At 40.8% G+C, this 18747-nt stretch overlaps 1 protein-coding gene across 3 annotated transcripts in view; it reads left to right on the top strand.

Annotated features, from left to right (window-relative positions):
• MROH2B (maestro heat like repeat family member 2B) overlaps nucleotides 1–18747 on the top strand; it is a 68857-nt gene that overhangs the window by 40109 nt on the left and 10001 nt on the right. For all 3 annotated transcript variants that reach the window (XM_053201136.1, XM_027075906.2, XM_027075902.2), the window contains 14 exons: nucleotides 625–732; nucleotides 1263–1415; nucleotides 4151–4177; nucleotides 4964–5083; nucleotides 5300–5379; nucleotides 8588–8723; nucleotides 8818–8913; nucleotides 9175–9264; nucleotides 9633–9753; nucleotides 12128–12225; nucleotides 14810–14962; nucleotides 17128–17285; nucleotides 17796–17922; nucleotides 18513–18700. In XM_053201136.1, coding sequence (XP_053057111.1) covers nucleotides 625–732; nucleotides 1263–1415; nucleotides 4151–4177; nucleotides 4964–5083; nucleotides 5300–5379; nucleotides 8588–8723; nucleotides 8818–8913; nucleotides 9175–9264; nucleotides 9633–9753; nucleotides 12128–12225; nucleotides 14810–14962; nucleotides 17128–17285; nucleotides 17796–17922; nucleotides 18513–18700 — 1655 coding nt within the window. The remainder of the gene's footprint in view (nucleotides 1–624; nucleotides 733–1262; nucleotides 1416–4150; nucleotides 4178–4963; nucleotides 5084–5299; nucleotides 5380–8587; nucleotides 8724–8817; nucleotides 8914–9174; nucleotides 9265–9632; nucleotides 9754–12127; nucleotides 12226–14809; nucleotides 14963–17127; nucleotides 17286–17795; nucleotides 17923–18512; nucleotides 18701–18747) is intronic.

An 18747-nucleotide genomic window follows, 5' to 3' on the forward strand; every position in this document is an offset into this window, starting at 1 on the left:
AAAGACCACCTGGTATAAAAAAAAATTTTGTAGTGTATTTTGTTATACATTGTCCTCAGAAATTTTAAGATGTTTAGGATTCTCTCTTCCATATTAAATGGTCAGAAACCACTAGACTTACTGAACTTTTGAGACTGCTTTTTTATTATTTATCTTCTCCTTGTCAGATGTGATCATTTATTGCTCTTGGAATTATTTCTAACACCATTTCCCCCATCCTGTTTGGAACTCTCCTTCCCACCCAGTCCAATGGCTTGCTCCCTCATTCATTTCAGAACACTACTCAATGTTACCCTGTTAATGAAGACTTCCACCCATTTAAATTGAAAATGCCCCAACCTACAGTGCTATTCTCTTTTCTTGTTTTCCTTCTGTCCATAGCACTTCTCACCATTGAAACACTATGTATTTACATATTTAGCAAATTTATGTGCTTATTTAAAGTTATTCCCCTGTCATTTCCCCCTGGTTGTGTGCACTACAAGGAAAGGGAGTTCAGTGTGTTCTGTTCACTGTTGTCTCCCCAGCACCTAGAAGAGTGCCTGACACATAATAGGCGTTCCATAAATATTTGTTGAATAACTGAATGGTTAAACTCAAAACTCCTATCTTTTCTGACTTTAGGGAATAACATCTATTTTAGGATACTGCGCTGAGAATCACTTGGATACTGTTTTAAAAGTTCTTAAGACATTCCAGGATCGGGAAAAGTTTTTCATGAATCGATGTAAGGTAAAAAGAACAACTTTCTGTCCCAAAGCTTTTGGTCACTGCAAGGGCAAACGACACTGATCCCATCAGTGAACAGCCTCTTCCTGTCCCCAGGTCTGTAGTCCAGGTGAGAATTGCCTGAGCCCAGGCCCTGTAGCATGACCAGCTATCTAACAGAACTACTCCATTTTCTATCACTATTGCTGACTTGAAAGGTCCTAAGGAATTCTGTGTGTGCCTAGGTTTGTCCCTTTACCAACTGTTCAGGCCTCCTGGTCAGTTTCCATTGTGTACACTCGGCTTCCCCTGAAGGAAAGAGATGTAATAAGTAAAAATTAACACACGCTTTCCCACAGGGACCTCTTTTAAAGCCTGATAGATCCACAACACAGTTTTGGGTGTTTAAATTTGACCAAGCAAGCGTATCAGTTTTAGAGTAATTTTCATCATCGCAGTCTCATTTCTTAATCCCTGTAGTGGTCCATAGAATTAGGAAACAACATGAAAGGAAGGCGACACCTTCAATCATAGTTTTTATATCTCTCTTTCAGGGTATTTTTTCTGGGAAAAAGAGCCTCACCAAGACTGATGTCATGGTAATCTACGGAGCTGTGGCCCTCCATGCTCCTAAGGGTCAACTCCTCACCAGGCTTGATCAAGACATCGTATCCCAAGTCCTATTTCTTTACAGCCAGTGCTCTCAGGTAATGGCTACCACAGGGCTGCCTGGATTTCTAGGCTGAGGTTCCCAAACCTTGGAGGGGCTCACCTCTTGGGAATATTCATGCTCAAAAGATACAGGCCAAAAGGCAAGACAGGACCTGGTATATTTGGAAGATAAGAACATAAGACAAAAAAAAATTTTTTTCATAACAAAACAGGGTCAGGTAATTTGTTTCTTTCCAAAACCTTGGGCAGTTCATGTCCCATGATACCTTCCTAGATAAGTACCCATAGCAGTCTCCCTCGAATCAAACTTAAAATAATTACTCCAGTACCTCATTAGGGCATTACGGATTCATTACTTCCCTGCAATAGTCTCTGAAGTGTTACTAATGGTAGTTGTTCAACCTTTTACGTGGTATAGATAAACCACCTAAAACAGTGCCTCACAAATAGTAAGCGAAATACATGTATCTTTTTAAATTTTTTTAATGTTTATTTATTCTTGAGAGAGAGGGGGACAGAACATGAGCAGGGAAGAAGCAGAGAGAGAGGGAGACAGAGGACCTGAGGCAGGCTCTGTGCTGTCAGTGCAGAGCCCCATGTGGGGCTCAAACTCATAGAACTGAACCGTGAGATCATGACCTGAGCCAAAGTCAGACACTCAACCGACTCAGCCACCCAGGTGCCCCACAATACATGTATCTTTAAGCAAATAAAAATATATCATTAACCAATCTACGCAGTCTACATCATTAGGTACTATTTCGCACGCACCCCAACACACACTTTCATACCAATCCCCCCGGCTGTCGCTGATGTTCTTCAAACATGCCAGGAATATTCCTGCCTCAGAGCCACACATCTGAGTTGGAATTCATCTGATCACTTCTGTCCCCCATAGTACTTTTTATATCTTTAATAAAGTACTTTATATATATTGTCAATTTAGCCATTTTGCTAACTAGTACCAGGTCAGCCACCTAAAAATCACCTTGGGATCAAGTTTGAAATACGGCTTCCCAGAACCATTTTTCAGGGAGATTGATTCCATAGATCTGGGGTGGAGTCTGACAGCTGTAATTTTAAAAGGTTTATAAATGATTCTTATCCATAGCCAAGTTTCAGAAGCTTCTGCCGATTACGTGCACATCTGCTCCCACATCAGACTGTCAGCACCTTGATGTTAGGGATGGTACCTTATGCTGTCTTACCTCCTCTTCTGTGCCCTCCACACACCACCTGCTTGATAAATCTGTACTCTTGATATTTATTCATGTGTGTATGTGATAAAAATGGAAACACAGGGAACTCATGATATCACAGATATAAGTATACGCCAGTGAAAGGGATTAGGGCAGTGATCCTCACCCTTCAGTTGCATGACAATTACCTGGAGAGCTTGTTAAAAATAGAGATCTCTAATGAATCACAGCCTTTAGGGATGGATCTATGAATCTGTATTTTTGCCATGCTCCTGAAAAGGTGATTCTGATGCACTCAAAATTTGAAAAGCAATGATGAAAACCAAAAATATGATTTAAAAAAAGATGTTTTCTGGGGCACCTGGGTGGCTCAGTTGGTTGGGCATCCGACTTCGGCTCAGGTCATGATCTCACGGTTCATGAGTTCAAGCCCCGCATAGGCTTCTGTGCTGACAGCTCAGAGCCTGAAGCCTGCTTCAGGTTCTGTGTCTCTCTCTCTTCTCTCTCCCCACTCATACTCTGTCTCTCTCTCAAAAATAAATAAACATTAAACATTAAGATGTTTTCTGTTACATTAATTTTTAGTCAGTCACTGAGGAAAATTAGGATAAAAATAAAAGAGGAAAAGAGATAAAGATGTTTTAGATAATGATGACTGTACATTTTCAAGGTACAGTCAGTTCTGCTGTAACACAGCATATGCACAACATAGTACAAAAAAGCCACAGGATTGTGGGGGAAATGGGGTAAGGGGCACAACATTCAAAAACCCCATCAATGACACAGAAAAAAATAGGAACCTAATTTTTAAAACCATTTAAGAAAAAAAACATTTAAGAAATATCTAAGTACTATAAAAAATTATGTCACTTTTCCTTGAAAAACACATGAATTGTGAAAGTTGTGAGTTATTATGAAATGGTGGTATAAAGAAGGGTTGTTTGAAATCAGACAGACAGCTAGAATGCCAGATTTGTATGGGAAGCAGCTCTTACCATGGTAAACTGAGGCAGCTGGCGTGTTTGAGGTGTTGTGTGAGTATTCCTATGCAGTTCAATTCAGCTAGTTCACCTTTTGCTGTCATGGACCAAACTGTGCATAAGCAAACACAAAATTCAGAATATACCAGAAGTATTTACTCACATATCAATTTCGCTGGAACAAAATTGCATTTTCAATGCAAGCATCATAGCAGAACTGACTATATCTCCTTCCAAAGTCAGCTCCCCTATGACTTTCATTCTATAGCTTTTCGCTGGTCTTTCTGCCAACAGCCTCTATCCTTTTTCTTACCAAAATCTGGTAGAGTCTCTTTAAATTGTGAGGCTTGAAACCCAAATGCCTGATATCTTTATGCTGCGTTCTGTAGATTACACTCACCTGGGGAAAATGTCTGCCAATGTACAGGACCTCACTTTGGAAATAGGGGAGGGAGTGAACAGCACCCACTCCTTGGCAAGACTCTGTGTCCTGCTTCACTCTTGTTTTCAGGTTGGTGGGTGGGTCTTTTTGCTGGTATAAGGGAACTCTCTAACTGCGGCTCTATATCTGCTTTTGCCTTTGGTTTTCAGGTTCTGGGCATGTCTGTGATGAATAAGGTATGCAATATATTTGATATATGTATTTGATATATGTATATGATGTATTTGATACAAATACATTTGAATACCAAGTATGTTCCCTGGAGATGCAGGAAGCATATATGTCCTCTTGGTTTGATTCCAGAGGAAAGGATCCCAATATATAACTAATTAATCCAATTCTGAAGCCAGGATCCCTGAGCTTAATCTAGGACAGAACATAGAGCTATATTTGGTTACAGGTGGTTTGAAAGTTAGACTGCAAACTAGAACAGTATTTTTAGAACTATGGGCTGTGACCCACCAGTAGACTATGATTTCAATGTAATAGATTTAATAGACCGCACCAGCAAATTTTTTAATGAAATAAAAGAAATAGAAGAGAACATTGTACATAGCAATAATAAGTATCATAAAACTTTTATTTCAGGTATTATATATATTATATTTAGATAGATAGATAGATAGATAGATAGATAGATAGATAGATAGAATGTAAGTACAGAATGGAATTGTAAACTGTTTCCTACTGTGTGGTTTATGGTCCAAAAAGTTTAAAAGCCACTGCCTTATAGAACCTCAATCTATGGGGGGCGGGGGGTAGGGGATGGAAGGAGTAGAAATTGACCTTTGTTTTTTTAATTTCCCTGCAACTTTGATCCTAAACTGAGGTAGAGAAGGAAAAAGAAACAGATTCGCACTTCTGTCTGGGCACATAGTTCAACCCTAGGTCAAGAACTGGGTTTATAGAACCAGGTGTGGTACCCAAGACTTTGGCTTGCACTGTGAATCCTTTCGTTTTAGGACATGGATCTGCAAATGAGTTTCACAAGAAGTATCACTGAGATTGGCATTGCTGTCCAAGATGCTGAGGATCAGGGGTTCAAGTTCTCCTACAAGGAGGTGCTACTGGGTTACATGCTGGTGAGTGGGCAGAGAGGACATGGGCAAGGCCATGAAAAGTCTGTTACCAAGAGCACAGAGCTGACTTTTTTTAAGTGGGTAAAACTTGCCAGTCCCAGGGAACAAACAGATCTCTGCCATATTTTGGACCAAGGGCACCTAGTGGTCCAATGGGATTGCAGCTGCATGTGGAAACTCCCCTTTCTAAAATATTTCACCTCCTTGTTTGTGTTACAGGACTTCATCAGGGATGAGCCCCTGGATTCCTTAGCTAGCCCTGTTCGGTGGAAAGCTTTAATCGCCATTAGATACCTCAGGTAGAGAATTTTAGAGAATTTTTCTTGCTCTCATTGAGAAAAATATTTCCTTCCCAATATCCTCCTTCAGATCAACTGACTTCTCAGTCAGTGGATACACCAGTGCACCCTTCCCAAAGTGAACACAGCTCATCGATGGGCTATTTCAAATTGGGGCTTCTCCCTCTTTTCAGACTTACAGAACTGACTAAGAGCCTGACCATTTGATAACCAAGAGGGAGAAAGAGCAACTTAGAGGAGTGAGACTTATTGATACATAAGGATTGAAGTTTTGGTGCAAAAGGAAATTTCTTTTCCTAGACTTTGGTCTGTAGGCAAATTTTAATATTCCAATTAAAAACTTATGAAGCCCTGGGGCACCTGGGTGTCTCAGTCGGTTAAGTGTCTGACTTCAGCTCAGGTCATGATCTCAAGGTTCATGAGTTTGAGTCCCACGTGGGGCTCAGTGCTGACAGCTCAGAGCCTGGAGCCTACTATGGATTCTGTGTCTCCCTCTCTCTCTGCCCCTCCCCTACTCATGCTCTGTCTCTCTCTTACACAAAAATAAACATTAAAAAAAAACTTACGAAAGCCCTAATCATATTTTAGTTGGTTAGTAGAAATAAACCTAAAGAAGAAAATAATTTTAATCAAAATTTTGTTTTATTTTATTTTTAAATTCTTTTTTTAACATCTACTTATTTTTGAGACAGGGAGAGACAGAGCATGAACAGGGGAGGGTCAGAGAGAGGGAGACACAGAATCTGAAACAGGCTCCAGGCTCTGAGCTGTCAGCACAGAGTCCAACGCGGGGCTCAAACTCACGGACCGCGAGATCATGACCTGAGCCGAAGTTGGACGCTTAACCAACTAGGGTGCCACCCAGGCACCCTAGGGTTTTCTATATATAAGATCATATCTTCTGCAAACAGAGATAATTTTGCTTTTTCTTTCCAATCTACATGGCTTTTATTTCTTTTTATTGCCTAAGAGCTCTGGCTGGCACTTTCAGTATTATGTTAAATAAAAGTGGCAAAAGCAAGCATCCTTATCTTGTCCCTGATCTTAGATTTTCCTCTAAATATCAGAGGAAAAGTTTACAGTCTTTCACCATTAACATGATATTAGCTGTAGCCTTTTCATATGTAGCCTTTATTATGTTGAGGTAACAAACAGCATTTTTAATGGCTGTTTAATGACTTACTGTATAGATATATCTCACATTATTTAATCAACCTCCTCTTGCTATAGTTAATTGTCAGTTTTTAAAACTATAAATAAGGGCGCCTGGGTGGCTCAGCTGGTTGAGCATCAGACTTCAGGTCATGATCTCACGGATTGTGAGTTTGACCCCCGCATTGGGCTCTGTGCTGACAGCTCAGAGCCTGGAGCCTGCTTTGGATTCTATGTCCCTCTCTCGCTCTGCCCCTCCCCTGCTCATGCTCTGTCTCTCTGTCTCTCTGTCTCTCTGTCTCTCTCTCTCTCTCTCAAGAATAAATAAAACGTTAAAAAATAAAAACTATAAATAATATTTTGGTGAACACTTTATGCAAAAAGTGCTCTCTGAACTTTTAATTATAAAAGTTGACAATTTAGTTCAATAAATAGTATTCAATGTCATCCATGTACCAGGCATTGAGCTAGATTCAAAAAAGATAACCATTAACAAAATATGGCCTTGTATACTGGGGAAAATAGATGCAAAAACATACCCACATAATCTCCTAAACTGTAGCAAGAAGCAACTAAGAGAAGGCACAGGTTGCCATGTTTACAAAGATACGTGAAGTTTGAAGAAAGCTCAGATAAATAAATGTGGAAGATAAACTAAAAGTTAGCTAGGCACTAAAATAATGTCAAGTAGAAATATAATGCAAGTCACATATGTCACTTAAAATTTTCTGGTAGCCACTTTTAAAAGAGTGAAAAGAAACATTAATTTTAATAATAATTTTACTTAATCCGATATATTCAGTATATTATCATTTCAACGTGTATTTGATATTTAACAAATGTAATGAGATAGTTTACATGATTTTTCATACAAAATCTTCAAAATCCAGTGCGTTTTAGAATTACAGCATGTCTTAATTCAGTCTAGCCACAACTCAGGTATTGGATAGCTGCCTGTCGCTAGAGACTACCCTCATTTGGACAGCACGCCTATAGAACTGGCAAACCAATCTCTAATGACTGAAAACCAATCAGTTTTCAGGGGCTAGAGTGAAGGAAGAGATGAACTGTAAAGGGGCATAAGGAAAAATCTAGGTGTTCTATATTGATTATAGTGGTGGTTTCACGGGTGCAAAACGCATTTAATTGCACACTTTTAACTGGATGCAGCTTGTTGTGCATACATTTTGCCTCAATAAGTTGATTTTTTTTTAAGTCAGCCAGACAATAAAGATGAAAAGACTGTTCAACATATTTAACAATTTCAATTGACCTGCCCCAGCTGGTACTGACTTTTATTCCCCTGTGAGAGAACCAGTTTCACCCTGCCCCAACCATGTCATCATTTTCAATTTCTTTGCTAATTTGGTAGCTGACAAATGGCATTTTATTGTCTTGATTTACATTTATTAAATAATAAATGGGGATTTTCATGTTTATCGAACATTTACATTTTTCCACGTTATGTCTAGGCTCATACCTTCGTGATGTTTATAGTAAATACCTGAAAGAAAGAAAGAAGGGAATGAAGGAAGGAAAGGAAGGAGAATAGAAAGGAGGGAGGAAGGGAGGGGGAAGGAAGGATGATTACAATGTCATTACTATAGGTACATTCATGAGTACCTATAGTATGTGTGACACCAGTTATAACCTGAGAAGACATATGAAATGGATAAAAATCACTGCTCCAAATTTAGAATTCCCCCCACCCAACACACACACACACACACACACACAACCCATGAGCACTAGAAAAAACAAGTGGGTTAATGTTACCACAGATCATATAATAAAGGATTAAATACCACAAAGCTAGGGATGATTTGTTCATCACTCTAATAAATTAGAAATGAGGCATGTTGACTATGCACGCCAGTACAGTCTGATTCCATGTGCCCAACCTCTCCCTGCTTCTGTCACCACCTCCCTCAACATTCCAACATGTCGGCAAACATATCTGACCCCTTCAGGTATGGTTGGCAGTTCTTGGGTACTCTTCGGGCTATGTTTTGTTTGTCATCCTAACGTCCATCCCTCTACATGGTTCTCGTTTCAGCAAACTGAAGCCTCAGCTCTCACTAAATGACCATCTCAATATTCTTGAAGAGACTATTCGGAGGCTGCTTCCCCTTCCACCTCTGGAAAAACTCAAAGATGAAGGCGAAACAGATAAGGACAAGGAGCACATCCATGTACGTGGGGGTGAGGCCTGAGTAAAATCAAGAACAACAGTGGGACTCTACTCTCCCGCTGGAGCCTGACACTCATGCTCACTTTGGATTTCAGTTTCTCTACGAACGATCCATGGATGCTCTGGGAAGGCTGCTGAGGACCATGATGTGGGATAATGTGAAAGCGGAGGACTGTCAAGAAATGTTCAATGTGAGTAGGGCCACTGCTCAAACTGATTCCCACATCCCCTCATCTGTGCTGCAAGGTGACACTCCAGACTCTACCTCATCCTCTTCCCAGGGAGATGTCCAGCCTGACCCATTTAACCCACCACATAGGGCCAGTCCTCTTAAAATTGTTTGTGGGAGGTGAGCACCGTTACAGAAGAGGCAGAGACAGCAGGAGCCAGAGAATGAGAATGAGTGAATATGAGGAGTGCTAAGGAAAGGACATTTATTCTTTGACCAACAGCTTCTCCGAATGTGGCTTGTTTCACAAAAAGACTGGGAAAGAGAAAGAGCCTTCCAGATCACCGCACAAGTGCTGACAAATGATGTGGAGGTAAGTAATCCCCAGCAGTGAATAGATTTCATCCTTTGCTGACAGTAGGGATCAGCTGAGGCCTCTGGAATCCCAAACTTATGCATGATGGATCTCCAGTCCCAGAATGGAGTGCTTTCCAGAGAAGCACCTGAGAGGTGTCGCCTGACCCCAGAGTGAGGCAAGGACACTAGGATTAAACTATCTGGCTGTCTTTACATGCTTGCCGGCTCACTTTTCCACTGCCCTTAAAGGGAAAGTCCAAGATTCAATTTCATTCTAAGGACCTTTAGGGGGAAAATAAGGGACTTCATCTCCAGTGTTGTTGGGAATATCCTGGGATGTCAAGCCTCCCCATCACCTTGCGCCCCATCTCCTTTATCCTCCAGGCTCCAGAACACTTTAAGATCGGCTCACTCCTCGGCCTCCTGGCTCCTCACTCCTGTGACACCCTGCCCACCATCCGTCAAGCAGCTGCCAGCTCCACGATTGGTCTGTTCTGTATAAAAGGTGAGGGAAAGATGAGAAACCCACAAATGAAGAGCAGATACCTGTTTTCTTTTGTTCTCAGTTTTCCTCTTTGTTCATCGATGTCTCTCTGTCCCTCTCTTTCCGTTGTTCAGTCGTTTCGGCATTCTAATGCATTAATTATGTATAGGATTTGTCTCTCTTTTGGATCATTTTTCCCCAATGGCTCTGTTTTTTGCTATTTTTAGAAATAAAGATAATGACACAGATGCATTATAAAGGTCCATTGGGGTAGGTGAAAATGTTTTGAGAGTGTCCAGTTTAAATCACTGAGCACTTAGGCGTATTAGCAATGCTTCTTCTATCACAAGGTTTTCTTCAGGAAGAAATAGCACTATTACTAAAGTTCTCTAAGAGAGACAACTTTGTGGAGGTTTTTCCAGCTTCCAGAACAGAACTCTGCTCTCCAAGTACATGTGGAGTGTCAATATCAGGAAACATAAGGAATTTTAAAACCTCAATCTCGGGCTGAAACCAACAAGCAGGGCCTCAGGTCCAGGTTCAACCAGCAGTGGCTTCACAGAGGATGGTCTTGCACTGCACATGCGCAGTTCTGTACAGCCCAGGCGCGGCCAGGACCATGGGTCTAAGTTTTAATTATTTTTTTAAATTTACATCCAAATTAGTTAGCATATAATGCAACAATGATTTCAGGAGTATATTCCTTAGTGCCCCTTACCCATTTAGCCCATCCCCCCTCCCACAAAAAATCATATGACAAAAAGATGAACATAAGGGAAGGGAAACAAAAATAATATAAAAACCGGGAGGGGGACAAAACAGAAGAGATTCATAAATATGGAGAACAAACTGAGGGTTACTTGCGGGGTTGTGGGTCTAAGTTTTAATGACATTTCACACCTGTGTTCCACTCTCTTTCTTTTAAGTACTCAGAAAATGTTTATTAAGCACTTTCCATGTTTCAAGCATTTCTCTGATGCTGGAGACACAGAGATACTACAACTGTAAAATTCACATAAAAAATGTGTTAAAACTAAAAGGTGGGATTTGGCTTGGGGGAGGAGGGGTGGTTAGTCAGTGGAGAAGAAAAAATAATGTTCAACAGAGTCAAACTAGGTATGAAAGTCCCTTGGGGTATGGGAAGATAATTCACTAAGGATATATGCTTGTACCAAGCCACAAAATAAAAAATGAGTTAAGGAGGTAAGAACTAAGAGGCCATCCCAGGAAGAGAAGAAACGTACCAGAGAGGAACCTCGTAGGAAGATAGGAATTTCAACTCTATTATTGTTCTACCTATTCTTCCTTTAGTGTACTTTATTTTCCTGAAACATGCAAAATTCAGGTTCTCAAGTATTCTTTGTTAATAAAAAAAAAATCCCATACTTCATTATTTACTTTAACTCTTTTCCTCAATGGATCGAATAAGCATGGCAGAGAGAAGGAATATGATTATGAAACACCCGTTGAATACAAGTAACAAGTGTGATGCTAAATTAAATACCCATTTAATAATCAGTTTTGAGATGAAGAGACCTGAAGTTAAGAAACATAGCCATCCGCCGTGCGCCTGGATGGCTCAGTTGGCTAAGTGTATGACTCTTGATTTCGGCTCAGGTTATGATCTCATGGTTCATGGGATCAAGCCCCACATTGGGCTCTGCACTGACAGTGGGGAGCCTGCTTGGGATTCTCTCTCCCTCGCTTTCTGCCCCTCTCATTCTCTCTCTCTCTCAAAATAAATAAACTTCAAAAAACTTTTCAAAAAAAGAAAGAAATGTACCCATTCCAGCAAGTAGTGGAGCTGGGCTGTGAGCTCAGGTCTGTCTGACTCCAAAGTCCATGTGTGTTCTGTTGGGCTGGGATGCCTGCCACAAAATGGTTTAGGTGGTAGTTTCCACAATTACTATACATTCAAACAACAAGCAGAAAATCGTTACTGCTTAGGTCTGGGTTTATAAATTGATTCCAACAATCATTTACAGAGTTGCTGATGTTTTTATTGCAATAGTTACCTTTCCATTTTCCCCAAAGTGGCTCGCTGCAAAATGCAACTCCAACAGAGAGAGCAGCATAGCAGAGTAGTCAGAGCCTAGGCACCGAAGTCAGACAGACCAGGGTTCAAATTCTGACTCTGCTATTTTTAGTCGCTAGATAACCATGGCCAAATGACTTTATACCTTTCTGTCTCATCTTTCTCATCTGCAAAAACAGGAGTGTCTACCTCAGATGATGTTTATGAGTAATAGATGAGATCATTGTATGCAGAGTATTTAGCATGGTACTAAACCAACTGTGCGTGTTTGCTTTTACACCTGCCCTTTCAATATGGCCAACCTCTTCAACCCCATCAGGTCTTTAAACTCTTGCATATGTCCCCCCTTGTGGATTTTAGGCATTCACCCAGAGGTGGAAAGACTGCAGGATTTGCAGGAAGGGCTGCAGTGTGATGATGTGCAGGTCCAGATCAAGATTTCTTCCAAAATAGCAAAGGTAATAGATATGGAGGACTGGCCAAGGGATGTAAAGATAGTTCTGGGTTGATTTCCAAATAAGTAAGCTGTGTATGCCCCACCACCAAGGAGAGCAGTGATCTAGCCATTCTTTTAGGCTATCATGCATTAACCCTGGGTGCATGTGCCCAGTCAACACCTGCTGCTTATATTTCATTCTCTGAGAAATATTGTGAACCAAGATTCTTCAGGGTAAGGGAGGCAGTGGAGTGGAGTAGAAGCAACAAGAGCTTTGGAGTCTATTGAACGCATTCTGTGTGCACTGCTTGAAACCCATTCTCCTCATCTTAAAAAGAAATGCATAACCTACCTCTCAGAGTTGTTCTGAGAATTGGTCAATGAATTCATTCATTTATTTAATCATTTATGCATTCGCCTACTATGTTCTGTGCACCTATCATATGCCAGACTTTGTTCTAGGCTCTAAGAATAGAAAAAGACAAAATGCCTGCCCTGGATGACCTTGTATCCTGGTGGATGGAGTCAGCCAAATAAATATGTCAGGTAGTGATAATTGAGAAAAATATAGTCAAGTAAGGGAATAGAGAGTAAGGGAGGGGCGATTTCCTAGAAAAGGCCACTGTGAAGGGGAGACCATGAAGACTGAGGGAAAAGAACATTCCAGGCAGAGGAGAAAGCAAGTACAGAGGCCCTGAGGTAGAGAAAGAAGGAGGTAGTGAGATCCAAGAGATAGCTCAGGAATGATTCAGTTGCCTTCCAGGTCTTGTTAAAGACTTTGACTTTTTTTTTAGTTTATTTACTTATTTTGGGAGAGATAGAGATAGCGCAAGTTGGGGAGGGGCAGAGAAAGAGAGAGGGAGACAGAGAAACTCAAGCAGACTCTGCACTGACAATGCAGACGTGGGGCTCAAACTCATGAACCTTGAGATCATGACCTGAGACAAAACCAAGAGTCAGATGCTTAACCGACTGAGCCACCCAGATGCTCCAAAGACTTTGACTTTTACTCCAGTTGGAAATAAAAGCCAGCACAGGGTTTTGAGCATAAGTCGGGGCACTATGTCCAATTGTACCAGATACGAAATGCACAAGGGCCTCTTCATGTGAGGCAGCATCATTCTTAATGTAAACATTGTAGATATTTATGTATTTTAAGGTAGTTATCCACAGATGGCAGCAAAAGGTCCAACAAAATCAGTCTTTATGACCATATACTTACAGAGAGAAGTGAACTGTCTTGAGGACAGGCATGTCTTTTCCTAATTTGCACAAGCCCTGTATGGGCTAGGTGTGTTCCTGCAAGAAGGAACATGATCAGACTTCTATTTCAGAGGGTCATCTGGCTGCTGTGTTCATACTACAATACAGGCCAGCAGGAGTGAAATTAACGAGGTCAGTTTGGAGGAAACGACAAGGAGGTGGCTTGGACTAAAGTGACAACAGCAGAAACAACAAGAAAGTGTCCAGAATAAGGGAGAGAGGCCAGTTGAGGGGCACGGAGGAAACATAGGTCAAATGCCTAAGAAAGTGTCTGATGCATGATAAGTACCCAAAAACATGAGTTCCCCTCCTTCCTTTCTTGCTAAACCATCATCCATACCAATATGAGGAAAAAACAGATAACCATTGAGTTTGGAGCCCAAGCAGGTATTTGGTGTTACATAGAACAGATGCGGCAGTCTGGTCTCTTGATCTTGGAACAAAAATGACTCAGAAACTGGTTGAGACATGCAACTATTCATGAAAAGGGACTCATTTCCTTTCAAGAACATTACTATTAAATATCAATCATCAGGTCACTTAATGCAGAGGGAAGTCAGTTGTAAAGAGTAATGTTTTCATACCTACAAACTCATAATCACAACCATCTTGCTTGGTTAAAGCCCCAGACAATGTTCCTGGAATTCATTCAAACTGCTAACTTTTCACCTGCCTGCCTGCCTTTTCATTAGGACTCATGCACGCATGCATATGTGTTCACACACACACACACACACGCACACTCATACTCACACACTGCTATCACCCATTCTGTATAGTTCTTGTACTTAGAGACCAAATTGCAAAGTTTTTATTTTCTAGAACTTTTGACTACTCTTAATTTTGAAACATGAAAGAGTAAAAGACAGGGATCATAACAATTCATACTTTTATGGAAACTGTGAGGCACCTGTTATTCAGCATGGCACTTAGTACCTGGTGATAGACTTTCCTAAATTCCCAAGCCTTAGCTATTCTTTGGCATACCTAAGACATATTTCTGTGATATATGAACTGTATGCTGAAGTAATTTATATCATATAAATTGTTATACAAAATTTATACATTATTTTTCCCTTGTGGAGTACACTATAAGTTTGGAGAAGAAATTGCCTCAGGAGGCTTGGGTTTCAATAAATATAAAATGATAAAAGGACAACTGTAGGAAAAGTTTACCTAGAGGTTGTAGGGTATTGTCTCTATCTGTTTTAGTAGTTTCTATAGTTCCAATCATGTGCTGTTTGGAAATTCCAGTGGTTTCCAATATCTTAAAACAAACAGTAGCAGCATGTTGTATGAAGTGAGGTGATTGATAACATGAATCTTTCTGGGTACATTCTCAGATTGTCAGTAAACTCATCCCAAATGAAGAAATTCTAATGTTCCTGGAGGAAACCCTGGATGGTCTGGAGACCCTTAACCCCACCTGTACAAAGGCCTGTGGCATATGGATGGTTGCTGCCCTGAAGGAGCAGGGAGCTGCTTTGGAAGAACAGGTGAACTGACAGCCAGTTTGACCATTGAGCAGAATTCTAACACTTCTGAAATGCCAAGTTGATTGCTACTTCCCAGTTTGTCCTCTGTTGGGAAATAAGCAAGAGCATGCATAGCCTCGGGAGGCCTCAGCAGAGACCCAACTTGTGTATTAACAACCAGGCTCATGTTGTCTCAGCCTGTCTCAATTGCCTCTCTAGTCTGTGATCAAAAAGTCTTTCCCAACTGTGACTCTTTGGCCAGAGACAGCAGCTCTGAACCAAGGGCATTTGGATTCTGGAAAACTGGACAGTTAGATCTATAAGGATGAGGGTGACTGTGTGGATCACCTTTGGGATGACCATTGAGGATCAGTAGAGTTTCTAATTCCACTGCCTCTCTTCAGGCTTCTCTTCCACACACCTTGGGGTTTGTTTTCTGGTAAGGAAGGTGTCATTGAAGAACTGATTGAGGGAAAGTCCTTAGTCCTTACTCCCAGCTGGAGAGTTAGGCAGAGTGAAAAGGATTTGAGCTCAGGAAGCTTGGTTAAGAGCTCCAAATGGGGATGCTCTAGCCTTTCTCTTGAGGTTGGAAACAAAATTCAGGCAATTCAAAGATTAATAAGGAGGAAGAGAATCTTTAACTCAATGAAGGCACCTCCTACAGGTGAAAGAAGTTATGGTCCCCATGTCCCGGAGTCAACCACCCTAAATTAAAGAATTCTCCAAAGTATGACCTTTAGAAATTATTTCTGTGCTAATTACTCTCCAATCAGTTTTTTAAAAAATTTACTGAGTGTGTACTATGTGGCAGGCATTATACTGGACATGGGAAGATCAAAGCTTCATAAATTTGGAATGTTGTTGTATTTGTGTGTTTGGCATTAAAAGGGAGCAATAGGGACCTAAATCCTCCCCTAATGGGACTCTGTGGTAATCATATTTGCCAGATATTTATGTTTAAAGAATTTTAATTGAGAGTAAATGTCATGTTTAACCTAAAAATATCTATCCAAAATAAACAAGAGAAATATCTACTAGAAGCAAAGCTACTAGCAGATAGATATGCCCTTCTCCACGTCAAAAATCCAAATGTATAATATCATTTCCTGCTGCCCACAGATTCACATCCAAATTTGGAAGGTGACCTTCAGTGTTCTCTAGGATCTGGCTTCATCTTTTCTGTCAAGTTATCTTCTCTTATCACCCTCATTTTCTCTGTGTTCCAAACTGGACCATTCTCTTGTTCCAGAAATGTTTTCCATATTTGCTTGGGCCCATGCTCTCATGCTAGTTTATATATATATATATATATATATATATATATATATATATATATATACATATATTTTAGAGCAGTTTTAGGCTCACAGCAAAATTGGGCATAGAGCCCTGTACCTCCTCTCCCCACACACATGTATCCTCCCTTACCATCAACATCCTACAACATGGTGGTACATTTGTTACAATCGATGAACCTACATCAACACATTATTATCACTCAAAGTCCACAGTTTCCCTTAAAGTTAACTGTTGGTATTGACAAACGTGTAATTGCACATATCCACCATTGCAGTAACATACAGAATACTTCCACTGCTCTAAAAATCTTTTGTGCTTCATCCATTATCATGTTTTTTTATTTTACATCTTTATCTATATTCTTCTTTGGGATGAGGATGACTTTCCCCACCATCCCCACCTTGCCTTTTGAAATTTCTATATATCCTTCAAGACCCACATCAGGTGTCCCTCCAAAGTGACCTCAGTTACTTCTGGGTTCCCTCACAATCTTGCGAACCTCTTGTGTACCATTTGCCATATACTGCCTGGCGCACAGGCCTTTGGATATATGGCTGGTCTTCTTTCTTAGAACACTCGTTCCTTTTGAGAAAGGGCTACATCGTATTCCTCTTTGGTAAATCCCCCACAACGCCTAGCACAACACTTGGCATAATGCAGTCTTTCACTAAATATTTGCTACATTGACTTAGGAATAAATACGCAATATACCTACAGCCCTCGTGAGTAAGAGATAGGCCATGCATAGAATTAACTAGTGTTTCTAACATTATTATATAATTCATCAACTACCCATGATTAACATGCTGACTATATGTGTCCTAAGCCATATAGTAGAGGGAAAATGGCAATTTAATGTTTGATTTGGACTTTTTTTTTTTTTTTAGCTGTTGGAGATCTTGAACATGATTTACTATCACATGCCAGTCCTCAGACAAAAGGAGGAAAGTTTTCAGTTTATGCTGGAAGCCATCTCTCAGATAGCCAGCTTTCACATGGATGCAGTTGTTGCTAAGCTTTTACAGAAGCCTCTGCCCTTTGACAGGTAGATTCTAATTGAGCTCATTCCTTCTCCCAGGAAATGCTAATCCGCACTGAGGAAGAATTTGTGGTTTGAGAGAAAGAGAGTAAAAAGAAAGGTTGAGAACATCTCACCTAAATAATAAGTTCAAAAATGGTGTTAGAATCATGAATAATGTTTTTCCAAGTGTTTTTCATATACATATCCTCCTAATATGATAAGATTTCTTTTTTAAAAAAATACATCATAGGAATAAGTGAATATTAGAAAATGAGTATTTCTCTTCTTTCTGGTTGCCTTGAATTTCACCTATGTGAGAGGTTTGTGCCTTAAAGGACATTAACAAACCTCAGTAACCCAAGTCCAGAATGCTGGACTGTTAAATAACACATCCTTATCATCTCCGGGCATGTTAGCATCGCCATCTGTCCTTGAAATTTTGATTAGTCATAATGTGGTTTTAGAGGGGAACAGATGAAAAAGCTCATATTCCAAAGAGTTGTTTCTTATCAGCTTCCTGGCTTACCACCCTAGGGACACAAAGACATTGTGGAAGGCTCTGGCTGAGAACACAGCCTCCAGCGGTAAGCTCTTGAGAGCCTTAACAGACAAACTTGAGAATGAATTAGAAGATGACGTAGCTGGGCTGGAGGCGATTTCAGTGAGTTGGACAACCCATCGCATACCTGGAATTGTGTCCCACTCCATGGTCTGTCCCCACCTGGAACTTGGTGATGTAGCATTAATCATACTTCTTCCCCTCTTATACCCTGATTTTAAATCGGCTCCAGTTAATTGGACTTAGTTGGACAAATATGGCAGCAATTTTGTCTGTGGCTGATCACTTTTAGAAGCAAATTTCTCATCATCCCAAAGAAAATCTGTGGGTCTGTATTTACAAATTAGTCTTAAGATATCCAGAGCACCCCTTTGAAAGACCTCAATGCTGGAAAAGATTTCATTTCACCTGACTGGTGCCCCCTAGAGTTTGGAGTTGCCGAACATAACAGTCCTGAGAGAGAAACACAGTATGAGCTGAGAAGTTTCCAAACAAATACACCCTCTTTTCTGGCATTTTTTGTGTTTTGTTTTGGTTTCGTTTCGTTTCGTTTCGTTTCGTTTCGTTTCGAGTATGAGTGCGGTCAACTTGGAAAGCAATCCTTTGGGGAGAAAACAACTTGAAGGTCAGACCAGGGAGATGTCCTTGGAGGACAGGAGCCTGCTTGACCACGAAGTCCTTTCTCCCCTCAGGCGGCCTGTGCTACGTATGAAGTGGTATCGGCAGGCACCCCTGTCACAAGCTTGTACCCGGAGGTGTTCACTCTTCTCCTGAAGTTGGTCAGCTGCACGCTGGGCCAGAAAATGCCCACTTCCACCTTCAGCCGCAGGCGGCGGGTGATGCCACAGGGAGAACGGCAGCAGACCGCAGACGCCTGCAGGTAAATGGCCAGGCCAGAGGGCCTGCCAGAGCTGTCTGGACCCCAGA

Source organism: Acinonyx jubatus, chromosome A1 (assembly GCF_027475565.1).
Source record: "Acinonyx jubatus isolate Ajub_Pintada_27869175 chromosome A1, VMU_Ajub_asm_v1.0, whole genome shotgun sequence".
Taxonomy (NCBI): Eukaryota; Metazoa; Chordata; class Mammalia; order Carnivora; family Felidae; genus Acinonyx; species Acinonyx jubatus.